Source organism: Phoca vitulina, unplaced genomic scaffold, assembly GCF_004348235.1.
Source record: "Phoca vitulina isolate PV1807 unplaced genomic scaffold, GSC_HSeal_1.0 scaffold87, whole genome shotgun sequence".
Taxonomy (NCBI): domain Eukaryota; kingdom Metazoa; phylum Chordata; class Mammalia; order Carnivora; family Phocidae; genus Phoca; species Phoca vitulina.
The window spans coordinates 333,002-347,116 of record NW_022589790.1 but is presented as its reverse complement, the minus strand read 5'-3'; the positions used below and the strand labels follow the sequence as shown (position 1 = coordinate 347,116).

The window sequence follows — 14,115 nt, the reverse complement described above, 5'->3', positions numbered from 1 at the left end:
TTTTTGTTAGAATTTTGAGTTCTAAAGTTTTTATGAAACCTTAATTAATCTTATGTCAGCACCTCCTTTCTACTTTGCCAGGCATCTCAGGTTTCAATGACACTGATGTAATTACTCATTTGAGTTTGGCCATCTGACGGGTGTAATGGATTTACATGGAAATATTCTGCAGAATATACAGAGAGCGGCCTCAGTATGGCACCACCACCACCAAGAAAAGTGTGATGGTTTTTACAGTTCTTCTAATCCTTGGGATGTTACCCACCCCCTCCCAGAATATAGAGTTAAATTACTATATTTTCATGTTTTTTGGAATAGTTACTCTTTTTTTTTTTAAGTCTATTTATTTTATTTTTTTTTACTAATCTCCACCTTCACTGTGGGACTTGAACTCGCGACCCTGAGATCAAGAGTCACATGCTTTTCCAACTGAGCCAGCCAGGTGCCCTGGAAGAGTTACTCTTTGGCGATTCTACCACCACTGGAAACAAAATTAGGTTCGTTTCTCATTTTTTATTATCTCAACTTTTAGAAGTTTTTTTTTAAAAAAAAATTGGTCTTTTAGAATCATGTAAAATATTTACATAGTTACCAAGTCAAATGGGCAAAATAAGATATTTAAGGAAATCTAGCTTTCCACCATATTCCCTCTTTACCTGGGGAATGATGGTTGGGCTTTTCGCAGGAATCTATAGCAGGGAGGAAACCGATGGAGTTAGCCTCGGGGCTTCAAATGTTACTCACAGTCTCCCTCTTCTACTAAGTGCTGGGATTCCCCCTCCAGTGTTTGCTTCGGAGGCTCCAGAGGCAGGAAGCAGCAGGGCTAGGAGGGGATTGGAATCAAGGCAAGAAGAAATCAGCCCCAAAGCTGCTGTTATCCCATGTTTATTGGGAGAGCAGGGGAAGGACTTGGGTGGTCAGGGCTGGGTGGCAGGTCCCCAGCCTGCAGATGGCACCATCTTGTCCCCGGGCAGGGATACTCCAGCCTCCGCTCAGCCAAGGTACATCAGGGCCCCCTGCAAAGGAGAAGCCAGGTTTGTGCTCTCCTCCAGCCCACTGCCACCGAGCACCTGAGGGGACTCAGGGCAGAGTTCCTGGAGGGGTCACACCTTACCCCCAGGGGCCCTCTGCAGCCTCCCTGCCTTTCACATGGGGTCAACCCGGTTCCCACCCAAGGCCATCCTGCTTCTCTTGGGGATGGGCCATGAGCTTTCCCTGACATGGGGCCGGGACACCTTCGTAGCATTTTGAGGAGTGGGGTGTTTCCATTGTGTGGGGGGCTCGGGAAGGCCGCCCTCACAGGGAGTGCCCAGGGTGCCCACATCACCAGCAGTGCCTCCACGGCCTCAGGGCCCAGCTCGGCCACACACTTCCTGGAGCCCTCCACCAGATGCTCCACCGGGATCCCCAGCATGCTCAGCATAAACTTCAGGAGGTTGAAGCCTCCGAGGAAGGGCTGGACCCTGGCCCCTGCCCTGGCCTCTGCAGCAGGGTTGAGGGCATTCAGAGCAGAGGCCACAGGCTTGGCCGTGGAGTTCACGAAGAAAGCGGCGGCTGCAAACACAAGAACCGCGCCATCGGGACTGGTGCTCCGTGGAGACCTGCTAAGGGCCTGGCTCCTCCAGGAGGTGCCATGCACCCCTCACCCCCCACTCCCCCCTTTGCCCACAGCTGCCCAGTCTGAGCTGGGCGTCCCAGCTGGTTGGGAGAGGCACCCACATCGACAGATCGCCGTGGCCCAGCAAGCAGGTGGCTGGACAGAGGCACACACGAGGCGGCCCCAGCATGGAGGGAGGAGGGGAAAGCTCTGAGCGGCAGCCCAGGCAGGCTTCTCGGAGGAGGGGACACCTGGGCTGTGCCTTGAAGGATGAAGCAGAAAGCAGATAGGTCGTTCCAGACCGGGGTCAGCCCTGGCACTAGCCCACCCTGGAGTTGGGTAAAAAGGAGAAACCAGGGCCGGTAGGGACATGAGAGGAAGCCTGAGGGCCCCGGGCAGGGCAGCCCCCAGAGGGCCTTGAAGGCCCCAGGAAGGAGCCGGACTTCCTGCCCAGAGGGACGGGGAGCCCTAGGGGGTAGTAAGCAGAGGAGTGGCCTGGTGCCCAAGGCAGAGGCGACAGGGTCAGGACCGGCCACCTTTGGGGCCAGGGGACGAGCAGAGCCACCGCTGGGGCCCCGTGGCAAGGAGCTGGGAACTGAGGCCTGCAGGCACTCGCTGGGGTGGCTGAGCAGAGCCACACAGAGCGCCAGGAAGGCAGCGGTGAGCTTCAGGGTGGACCGGCTCCGTGGCTGCTCCTGGGAACAGAGACAGGCTCTGCTGTGGGTGTCATGTACCCTGGGCTCTCCCCTCGCCCGGGCTGGGGCCTCACCCACCACATCCTCCTGAGAAATGTGCTGTTTGCTCAGCTAGTGGAGCCCTGGCCAACTTCCTGCTCGGGCTGGTGGGCGCTGGGAAACCTGTGTCCCCCTACCCTGCCTGGGTCTCAGGGACTTCCTGTTGGCAGGGCCCCCGGGCACGAGGGCTGGGCGCTTCAGCGAGAGCCGGAATGCAGGCTGCGCTCTGTGGGCACGAGGCTCACCCAGGCCTTGGCCTTTGCAGAGAGCTCTCTGTTCTGACCCCATCTGGCCCTCCAGCTGTGCTGTGGGCCAGGGTGAGGAAGGGGCAGATGTGTGACCATGGAAATGGCATGCAGTGGGGGTCCTCCTGGCTTCCCAGGCCCTGGAGAGGCAGAGAAGAAACTGCAAGCAGCAATCCCCTCCCCCCGGGTTAGGCCTTGCTCCTGGGCACCTCCCTGGTGGGCCACAGGCAGCTGCCAGTGAGAACAGAAGGACCCGGCACATGCTTCCATCTTTGCAATCAGTCTCCATGCCAAAAGTTTCTTTAAAAGTCCTCACACGTCGGTCACTTCAGACAGCGGAGGATAAGAAAACATATTCAGCCCCGTGGCATTTAGGCTCATCAGTGGGAAGATCTGAGTTTTCAGGGAGTGTCCCGGAATACCCCCACTTTGGTTATGAGGGGGTCTTGACCTTTGCAGCCCAGTGGGTGTCCAGCCACTCCTGAGCCCCCATGGCCTGATCCACCTGTGCAGGTGCTTTGCACCCTCCTGCCTGCAGACAGCATGGGGCTCAGTAGTAGCCGTGATCAGCGCGTGCACATTTGTGTGGTCTTCACGCAGTTCTTACACTTTCCCCTGACTGTTTGCGGGGGGGGGGCTTTTGCATTTTGCATTATAAATGTATGTTCTGTTGATCATTGTGGAAGTAATTTCAATAGGAAATGCATTTCAACATGTAAAACTTGACCCTTGAGGGATTTTTTCCGAAGGGATGCTGGGACGAGACCTGATGAAAGCAGGACGGGGTTAAAGGGGCAGCAGGGTGGGAAGGGCAGCTCGCCCTGGGCCGTGCCCATGGTGCCCTGAGCCTCGTCCTCTCCAGGGAACATTCACCAAATGGACACTTTCTCTGGCCAGCCCCCTCCCTGCAAAGCCTGGGCGGGCAGGTGGGATTACCTCCTCCTACCACAGGCTGAGGGAGCTGGGGCCGGGGGGGAAGGTCGGAAGGGTTTGTTTCTCTGTGAAGTCATGCACTTGCGTGAGGTCACATACTTTGAGGAGAAGCTGAGGCAGCTGAGGATTGTGTGTCTGTCGGGGTGGGGTGGGTGGTGCCGCTGGAACGTTCTCAGAGGCCTCTTGTTCCTTTGAGACCTGGACGCGTGGATCTCGAAAGAGTAGGTGTGGCTCCTCCCAGCTTGGGGTTGGGAGGAAGCCTGCAGGGCCCCAGGGTCGCCCAACCGCTCAGGTGCAGCCTCAGCCAAAGGACCCCAGACCCACCGGAGCCTTGGGGGTGGGCGTGGGGAATCTCAGCGGGAGAACCACGGGGAGAGATGGAGGAGGGCTGGGGTCAGGCTCCATTCTCCGTGGGGACTTGAGCCGTGACTTTCAACTAACATTTGGTTGTGGGAAAGACGGGCGGGGCCGCTCTCCTCTCGGTCAAACTCAGCACGTGCCGGCATCGCTGGCTTCACCCAGACCCCGTGGCTGCTGGCGGTCAGGGTGCACCCTGGATGCACAGCCTGAACAGCACAGTGGGACGTAGTTCCGGATCACAACTGGGACAGGGCCGGATGCTGGGGGAGTGGTGCTCAGAGTCGACCTCCTTACTCACCCATTTCACAGTTCCGGGGGCTGTTTGTTGGTAGCAGTGCTCAGGATGCCAGGGAGCACTGGACCTGTCGTTGACAGCAGGGCTCAGGAGGTCCGGAGCCTCTCCACGCCTGGTCACCCACGCCTTTAGCTGTTAGTGTGCGTTTACAGAAGAAAGAACGGGATGGACCACATTTCCTCGAGGCCTCTGCTTGCCCTCAGCCCACCGCTGCCCCCAGCAACAAAGGCTCCAGCCAGCTGGTTCACGCCCTGCATGGTTGAGGGGTCCTGCTCATTGGTGAGCCCACTGCTCTTCCTCTTTTGTCCAAGTGGCTGTGGGTCAGCCGGTGCTGGTCCTCTCTGCCCCTCGGCTCTCCTCTATCACAGGTACGGGCCAGGGAAGCATCTGGCCCAGCCTTCAGGCCTCTGTGGTTCAGGGCCCAAAGTACTCTGGTGTCTTGTTCTTCTCTGCCATTACTCCCTTGGGGGTCCCAAAGGGATGGTGGAAGCAAGGCAGAATTCCTTGGGCTCTTGGCCAGGATCCCTCTAATGGCACTGCAATCGTAACACTGGGGGACAGGGACAGATGGCTTTTCCTTGAGCTTGACCTCAAATGCACTCAAGGAGGACCAGGGCCCAACCAGAGAAGACGGTTAAAAAAGTTGACCCTGAATCACGATGGAGCCTGGGTACATGAGATCTGAACCTTCTTGACCTTCTTGGCCAGAGCCAAGCCACGGTCACTGTCCCCAGATGGGCTCTCATCTTTGCTTCTGGTGCCCATGGCAAGTGCCCCCACAAATATTCATTACATCTGAGAAAAGAGAGAGCAATAAAAGTAGTTCATGAGGTCACGTTTAACGTTTATTTTTGTAATTTTTTTTTCCTGATATCAAACACAAGTGCCTCATACTTTTATTTGCTAAGTTTTGCCTAGTGCTTTTGCTGATTCTTCCCAAATTTTCCAATAGAAGGCATCACTAGGATCCTCTCTGGGATGTGGACATTTACAGAGACACCCCTGACAAGTCCTCTGTCCTCCTGCTCCATTCTAGCGAGGGGGCCCCAGTGGCTGCCCCATCCTGAGAATTTTGTCCTGGAAATTACCTCCTCCTGGGTTGTGTGTTTCCCTGGAGGATCAAAGTCAACTGCAGCCTCCAGCCAGGATGGGGCTGGGGTGGTCACTGGTTGTGTGGGGTTGGGGGGGCCCGGGGTTTCAGCTGCTCTGCTCATAAGACTGTCAACCAGACAGCCCGTTTCCATCCCTTGCCCAGCCTCCCCGTTCTGAGCCCTATGTGGGGCAGTGCCCACACAGACTGTGGGGTTCCCCTTCCTTGGCACTGCCAATCCCACCACCTACCACCCCACCCCCGGAAATGATTATTCTATTGTTTGTCTGATAAAGTCAAAAAAATATTATTGAGATTCACATAACATAAAATTAACCATTTCAAGGTGAACAATGTTGAGCAACCATAACCATCTAGTTCCAAGACATTTTTATCACCCCAAAAGGAAACCCCATACCCATTAAGCAGTCCCTCCCCATTCCTGCCTCCTCCCCGGCTCCTGCCAAAGTTTCAATCTGTGGTCTGTCTCTATGAATTTGATTTTTCTCGTTGTCTCATATAAATGTAATCATACCACACATGACTTTTTGTGTCTGGCTTCTTTCACTGAGCATGTTTTGAGGTTCATCCATGTTGTGGCAGGTGTCGATTCCTTCTCATGGCCAACTATTCTATTGTATGTACAGACCACCACCTGCTTACCCACTTATCCACTGATGGGAGCTGTTTCCACCTTTTGGTTATTGTGAATAGTGCTGTCATGAACATGTGTATACAAGTAATTATTTGAGTACCTGCTTTCAATTCTTCCGGTAGATACCCAGGAATGGAATTGTTGGATCATATGGTTATTCTATGTTTAACCTATTGAGGGAACCCTAAACTGTTTCTACTATTTTATATGAGGTTTCCATTTTTTCCACATCCTTACCAACACGTTTTCTGGGGTTTTTTTTCCCCTATTCTAGCCATCCTAGTGCATGTGAAATTGTACCTTAATTATGTTTTTGATCTGCATTTCCCTAATGACTGATGGTATTTCTACTCAAGTCCTTTGCCCATTTTTAAGTTGGGTTCTTTTTCTTTGTTGTGAGTTGTAAGAGTTCTTTATATATTCTGCATACTAGACCCTTATCAGACAAATGGTTTGCAAACATTTTCTCCCATTCTGTAGGTTCTTTTTTCCCACTTTCTTGATAGTGTTCTTTGATGCACAAATGTTTTTAATTTGGTGAAGTCCAATTTACATATGTTTTCTTTTCTTGCTTGTGCCTTTGTTGTCATATCTAAAAATCCATTGCCAAAGCCAAGCTTTGGTCGTGAAGATTTACCCTGATATTTTCTTCTAGGAGTTTTATGTTTTTTGCTATTATAGTTGGGTTATTGATCAATTTTGAGTTAGTTGTTGTCTATGGTGTGAAGTAGGGGTTCAACTGCATTCTTTTGCATGTGGGTATCCAGTTTATCCACTTTTTATCATTTAAGAATTTTTTGGCTTGTTTTATCATTGTTGTTTTCTGGCCAGTTTTCTCTGCCTTTGTGGGTTTACAACTTGAAACAATTATTATTAGTCCATTTTTAGTAGAAACTTGGGAGAGAGCAAAATCAATGCATGTGCTTAATGGGAAATCACAAGGTTTACGTTTGAAAAGGTGTCTTCCTACCAGCTTGGTTCTCCTGGTCTCTCACTGATGGGCACTAACCTTCTCATTTTTAATGACCATTGTCAAGGCAAGCACGGAGAAAGCAAGCCCCATGTTTTCTCAGACAAGGAATGACTAAAATTGTTTTGAAAAGTTTAGTGGTTTATTGATAGCAGATGAGAGAATACTTGGGGCAGGGGGGTGGAAATTGCCAGGGTTTACGAAGTTCTGTAGACAACAGAAATCCCTCGTGGGGTTTGAGAGGCCTCAGGGGTCAAGCCCCCATCTCGTTAATCTCCCTGTGTGCAAATCTAATTCTAGAAGTTAATCCTACAGACATAACCAGCCAACAAAAGTGCCTGTGACAACGTCCATGACGATTACTTCTAAGAGGGGGCAGGCCTGCAGTGTGCCTTTTGTGGGGCCCTCAGTACTTTTGCCTTGGAGGGTGGATGTCTTCTTCCATAAATTTAAAAAATATATATATATTTCATGACTGCATTGTTGAATTCAGGCTGGATCCATTATTATACATATTCTTTATCATCATATTACATTTTTTTATTTAAAGAGACACTAAAATGAAAACCTTTTTGAGTGCCTCACCGGCCCTCAGCTCTGGGCCTCCTGCACCTGGCGCAGAAGCCATCGGCCTTTAATGGAAGTAACTGGAGACAATTTAGTGCAGGGTCACAGAAACCGTGAGCCCTCTTCATAAGGTCACTGCCAAAAATGATGCAGGAAAACATTGCTCATCTGGACCGGGGTGGGGTGTGCGGAGGATCACCTACTGCTCTGCACCCCACCCTCGCAGTGAGGCTGCCCATGCACCCCGGCATTGCCTGAGCCCATGTAGCCTGGTGTGCGGTGGGCAGGCACTGGGGCCCAGCTCCGCGCCCGGCTCTGCCCCTGACACTCACTCCAGGTTCCAGGGTGTTGATCAAGTCCAACCCATGCTCCCTGCTTCACTGTCAGTGTGGGGTGCACAGGGGCAGGTGATCCCCGGACCCCTGCCAACACCCCAAGCCCGGTCCAGATGAGGATCATCTTCTTGTGTCGTTTTTGACCGTGGCATCCTGAAGAGGGCCACACAGAGGGGAGGCTAACCGAAGAGGGGAGGGTCCTGTTCTTTGTGCGAGGAGAGCTGAGAATGGTCGCCTGGTCATGTTTGCTTTGCTGGCCTGTCTGCCCCCCAGTCGGCCTCTGCACCGAGGCAGCTACCCTGTTTCGACAAGGGGGCTGAGCCCAGCCCCAGCTGACTGGAGAGAATCTCACCGACCCAGGCGGGGACCCCCGCGAGCCGGGGCGCCACCCAGGATTCTGCACTGGAGCCCCCGAGGTGCTGGCCTTGACCCGAGTGATCAGCGTGCATAGACCTTGGGACCTGAGCTGGGGACGCCTTCCGCCGTGCAGACAGAAAACTGACGGCCTGGAAAGACTAGAGTGAAGCCAGAGGAGGGGGAGGCAGGCAATCCGCAGGTTCCTGGCAGCCCCGCTTCCTGGCGGTGTCCCCTTCCTGCACTTCTTTACCTTTAAAGTACCCACCCCCTCCTGCATGCCCCCTTCTGGCCCGTGGTGGTCGGAGTAGACCTGTTCCTGGCTTCCCATGAGCCTGCCTGGTTGTTCCTAGAACCAGCTCTCCTGGCCGTGTCGAACCTTTTTCTTCTCTCTTCTGGGCTTCGGCACCTTCCCAAGCCTGAGGAAGCCAGGAAGACCCTCGGATGTGGGTCTGGGTCTGTGTTCCGTCCTGCCCCTATCCTCCAGGCCTGCCCCTGGGCCTCAGGCGATGGGGGTGCAGCAGGTCTGGGCACCCACTTTTGTAAAAGATCACAGAGGAAAAAGCATTTTTTTTTTTTCCTGCATATCCAACCTGGATAAGGACCCAGCTCACAGCTGAGCTCCTCTCTGCTCCTGTGTCTCCCAGAGCCATCTTCTTCTCCTGCTCAGAGACCACCCTGGGGCAGCCCAGCCTCTCCCCACGCACGCCTTGCCCTGCTCCCGGAGGGCCAACTCTGCTCCTTCAAGAACCTAAATGTAAGTCAGAGCACATCACCCCTTCCTCAAAACTTTGCTCTTGCCTTAAAATAAGAAACCGCCTCCTAATTTTGGGCTCCCAGGCCTGATGGGATGGGGCCTTTCCTCCTCACCTCCCCACCCCCCGGCCCCTCCTTCCTTCTGACCTGTGAATTTGGTGAGGACTGGGACTCTGCTGTGTGTGGCTCCGCGGTGTGGGCCCCTTGGCCTGCAGGGGTGATGTCAGGATGGAATCAATAGCATCAAGGGACACTCCAGTGTGCCCTTGACCTGATGCCCCCGAGAGACGGTGTATGGGGTTGGGGCTGGGGCAGAGGGGGAGGTGGGCCGAGGGACCCCTTGCTGGCTGAGTTCCCATTCACACCTGGAGACCTTGGTGCTCTGGGGAGTGACACAGGGCTGGGACCTTGGGACAGTGAGTGCGGCCCTGGGCGTCCAGCCCAGGTAGGACCAGAAGAGCCCAGAAGTGTGAGCACAGCCCTGCCCGGAACCGCGTGTGGCCGTGCTTTGGGCTGGGCAGCCGGGCAGGCAGCCTGATGGCTGACACCTGGGTTGGGGTATCTATCCAGGGAAAGTGGCTACATCCAACTGATGAAATTGTAGAGTTAAAATGTCCAAACCTAAAGGGGGTGTGTGTCTTTTCTGTATTCACATTTAGATTTATTATAGAAATAAAAACAACAAGCCCATCATTGCCAGCTGCCTTTGTGGGGAGGGGCTCTTCCCACTGGTGTCGAAAATGAGGCCAGGACAGTGGGCATCACAGCCCGAGGAGGGGTGCAGGCACCCAGAAGTCTCCCCAGCCTGGGAGAGGCCTGGACACAGGATGGCCTCTGGCTCCTGACCTTCGCTGGGCTCCATCCTATCTGCTCCCCTGGGTGAGGTGTTCCCTGGGCCCAGCCCAAAGCCAGGTCTCTCCCCCCGCCCCGCGAACCCCTGAGGCTGCTGCTGGGCCACATCCCTATGGCCAATGTCACGTCCCAATCTGCAGCCACCCCTATGCCGTCCACTCACGTGTAAAGGGAAATCACACAAACGTCGCAGGGCAGGGCTTGTGGAGGGCCCTGCCACACCTGCCTGGCTGGAGCGCATCTCCCCGGGGGTGATGAAGCTGGAGTCCCAGCTCAGACCTCCCTGATCTCGGAGTCCAGACACACACTTAACCAGCGAGGTGACCTGGGTGCTCGCTGCACCCCCTGGGCCTGTCCCCCTGGGTGTGGATGGGGGTGGTCGAAGGCACCTGCTGGGCCCGGGGAAACAGGCCCCTGCGTCACTGATAATCAGGGCCGGAGGCAGCATTTGGCTCTAGGAGACGGGGACAGAGAGCCTTGTCACTTTACCATAAAGCAGACATCAGGACAGGTTTGCAGCTCCCAGGCTGGGCGCTTCCTGGCATGGGGAGAGGAGCCCGGCCGCCTGGTGCTTCCCGAGCGCCCTCTGCTGGTGGCCTTGGGGGACTGCACAACTGGCTGGGGGGGCGGGGAGGACCCAGAGCCCAGGCCTCTGCGGTCTGGTCCTTGGCGCGGCCTGCCCAGTGGCCTGGTGGGGCTGACGATCCCGTGGGAGGACGCCGGAATCCAATATTCACAGAGAGCCGGGACTTAGCTGAGAACCCATTCATTGTAACTCAAAGACTGGCATCAAATTTATTATTATCGTTTGTTAAATATTTTAGATCTTTTCAGAACACATGGTCTACAAGGCTGTGGTGGGTTTTCTTCCCAGTACATTTTAGCGGGTGCAGTCATGTGACGGGGGGGAGGGGACGTAAACAGGTGGTATGCATGTAGGGCGGGACCTGGGGGGGGGCGCCCCTGCACCTGCATCATGGGCCTTGGTCCTCTGGGTGAGAACAGCCTCTGGACTTCCACCAGCTAAACCTGAGAACTATGTCTCCCAGTCAGGTGACATCAGAGGAGGAGGGCCACTGGGGACAGCGAGGATTGCAGAGACACGTGTGTTCGACGTATCTTAAAGGCACACTACACAAGGGGCGGTGGGGGGAGGGGCTGTTCTGCCGGGCAAGCCCCTGCTCGCTGCACGGCCGCCTGTCCTGCAAGCGTCTCGTGGGGTGGGGGTGGGATGTCCATCTCCACGGTGCGAACTGGAGAAGGGTCTCTCTCCGGCTGGGGGTAGGGGTGGCTGGGCAGTGGGTGCTGGAATGGGGGGCCCTGGGCAGAACAGCTCCAGCCTCCAGGGGGCTCTTGCCCACTCTCCTGGGAGACCAGAGGCTTGATCTGCCGGGGCGCCGACATCAGGCACAGACCGGGGGGGATGAACACAGGGGCCCCCTGGGGCCACCAGAACATCTGCTGACAGCCTCCTGGCACACGTGGTGGCTCCTCTGGGCCAGCACCGAAGACCTTCCTCAGTGGGTCCCGTGGTGTTTGCTTCTCAAAAGGCCATTCACAGCTTGGAAGGGGCCTTGGGTGGCAGATCCCAGCCTCTGAGGGAAGAACCGGCCATTTCTCAAACTGGGCTGTTCTGGACCATTAGCTGCTTCTTCCAGTTTTGGGCCAGGCAGGTGGGGCCACAGTGGCCTGTGCTATGTCGGCACCTGCCTGGGGGTCAGAGGCGAGAATCATCTAGATTCAGAAAGACCTTCCCTGGGCTCCCCTCAGATTAACGTCTTGAAAAGTGAATTCTTCACAGCAGCTCCAAGAGTCTCTGAAGTTCTAATGAAAATGCATCTGTTGAATAGTTGTCAACACCCAGGGGTAGGTACACTGTGACGCCTGGCCCAGCAGAGACCACGGCCCCTGGGAGGGTGAGCTGTTTGGCCGGGCTCTGGAGAGGACACCCCATCCCCCCCAACTCCTTATCTGTCGTTTGAGATGGAAATATGGTGCCCTCTCTCAGCCTTGGAGAGCCAAGAAAGCCATTCCCACGGGAATGAGTGGGGACAGTGGGGTGGGATCTGGGGACCGAAGCTCAAGTCTGGCTTCACGTCCATCACTATGACTCTCAGACCCTCAGAGTCCTCCTCAGAAAATGGGGATCATGCCCCCACCCACCATGGTGGGAGGAGGCAATCCAGACTGGCCCCGTGGGTATGGGGCTGAATGGAATCTGAATCTCGAGGGAAGAAGGCCCTGGGGGATCCGCAGGGTGGCCTGGGGGGGCAGGTGTGGTGATGGAGTCTGGGGGAGCCCTGGAGCCTGGGTCTTGCTCTTCCTAACTAGGGAGGAGGAAACACATGCTGACCAAGCTGAGGGAGAGGAGTACCCAGCCCTCTGCTCGCCTCTAGGCACGGCCCCCACCAGCTGTCAGACCCGGGGCCTCGGGGGCCTTGCCCAGGGCTGCTTCAGTAACTGTCATCTGTGAAGAAGGGTGCTCGGGCGGGCGGGGGGCAGTCGCCCTCATCCTGCGGCCCCACCAGCTCCCCGTACTCGCTGTTGTAGAACACCTGCCCTCCCCGTGCCCCCCGGTCCGGCCGCCGCCGCCGCCCTTGGGTGTCAGGGTGCGCCCTGGTCACGTCCATGTTCCGGCCTGGTCCTTTACAGCTGCCGAGACAGGGAAGGTGATGGTCAGTAAGACAAGAAGAGAAGAGGCACAGGACCCCAGTCGGGGTCTGGTTGGAGTCACCAAAGACACCACCGGAGCTCCAAGCGAGCTCAGAGCCCTCGGAGACACAGACCTGACTCGCACAGTGAACCGGACTGACGTGAGCGTTGGCAAACCCTGGAGCTTTCTCTGTCCCCAGCCTGGGCACGTGGGACGACGGAGAATGCCCACCTCGTGCCCCCAGACCTGTTTCTCTCCCAGATTCACCCATCTCTGTAAACGCACCGACTCCGTGGCTCAGGGCCCTGGGCGTCATCCTTGCTCTTCCCTTTCCCCAAACCCCTCACATCCAGTCCATCCAGAAGTCTTGTCTGTGCTGACTCCAGAATGGGCCCGAGCCCCTCTCTGCATGCCCTGCCCCGGTCCAGAGTGAGCGCCCAACTCTGACGCTCTGCACTCTCCTGGCCCGTCCCTCTTCTCCCAACGCTGCTTCAGAGATCCTTTCTGCCAGAGAACGTCCTTCTCCCGACAGATCCCCCAGCGGCTCTTCATCATTCCCAGAATGAGCACCGAGCTTCTCACCCTGAGAGAGGTGCCAGCCCCCACCCCTGCCTCCTCCCTGACGGCCCTAGGATGCTCCCTACTTAGCTCTCACTTTCTTTGAAATTTTTTAAAAATATTTATTTATTTATTTATTTATTTGAGAGAGAGAGCACCAGCGGGGAGAGAGGCAGAGGGAGGGAGAGGGAGAGAGAGAATCCTCAAGCAGACTCCCACTGAGTGCGGAGCTGGGGCTCATGACCCTGAGATCACAACCTGAGCCGAAACCAAGAGTCGGACACTTACCCAACTGTGCCCCCCAGGCGCCCCCTTCTTTGAGATTTTTGAAGACCTTGCTTCATTTCTTCTGATTTTGTTTTTGCTGTGCATGGTGCTCAGCCTGGTGCCAACCTTTTTTTTTTTTCTTTCCTTCATAAATGACTCAGCCTTTTTGCCTGAATTCCAGAATGTTTACCTTGAAAATCTAACAGTTCAACTCAGATATGCAGCCAAGTCTACCGCTCTGGGGTAGTTTTCCCAGGCCCTCTTCTGTGATGTAGATTCAGTTCTTCTTTTATTTGAGAGGGTCCCTTGACTTACAATTTTAAAATATTAGTTTTGTTCCATGGCCAGCATCGTCTCCCTCGGAGACTCCAATTTTATATATACTGGATCTTTTCTACTCAAATATTGCACTAGTGTACTTGCCAACTTCGTTTCTGGTCTTCTTTACCTTTTTATTTATTTTGGTTTTCTTTTCTTTTGTCTCTTCATGTCTACCCCGTAAGGGAGCATTGATTGTATCTATTGATCCTTGGGCCTCCCCCCACGCTGGTCTTGATTTTTGAGGGGATTTGTCTTTTATTTCAATTTCTTTCCTGAACATAGCCACCATTTGATACCTTCGCACTGTTCATTTCCATTCTGAATGTTTGAATTTCCGACTCCTGGTGCAGCTCCTTGTTTAATTATATATTTAATTCACGTCAGAGTAGTGTATCAGCTTTTCTCTGCTTCATTTTTTTTTTTTTTGAGTGTTGACAGCTACTGAAAAGTTTTCATTCTATTTTTTTATTCTTATAATAACTGTATGAATAGTGTATGGATTTTTTTAAATTTTTTTAAAAGATTTTATTTGTCAGAGAGAGCATGAGCGGGGCGGGAGGGGCAGAGGGAGAA

The 14,115-nt window shown here is 54.4% G+C and overlaps 1 protein-coding gene across 1 annotated transcript in view; it reads right to left on the bottom strand.

Annotated features, from left to right (window-relative positions):
• Positions 1-10,852: 10,852 nt before the first annotated feature.
• The window catches only part of FLT4 (fms related receptor tyrosine kinase 4), a 40,952-nt gene continuing 37,689 nt past the window's right edge, over positions 10,853-14,115 (bottom strand). Inside the window, exon 30 of the mRNA XM_032395759.1 lies at positions 10,853-12,395. Within this exon, the coding sequence (XP_032251650.1) occupies positions 12,197-12,395 (199 nt within the window). The 3' untranslated portion in view covers positions 10,853-12,196. The remainder of the gene's footprint in view (positions 12,396-14,115) is intronic.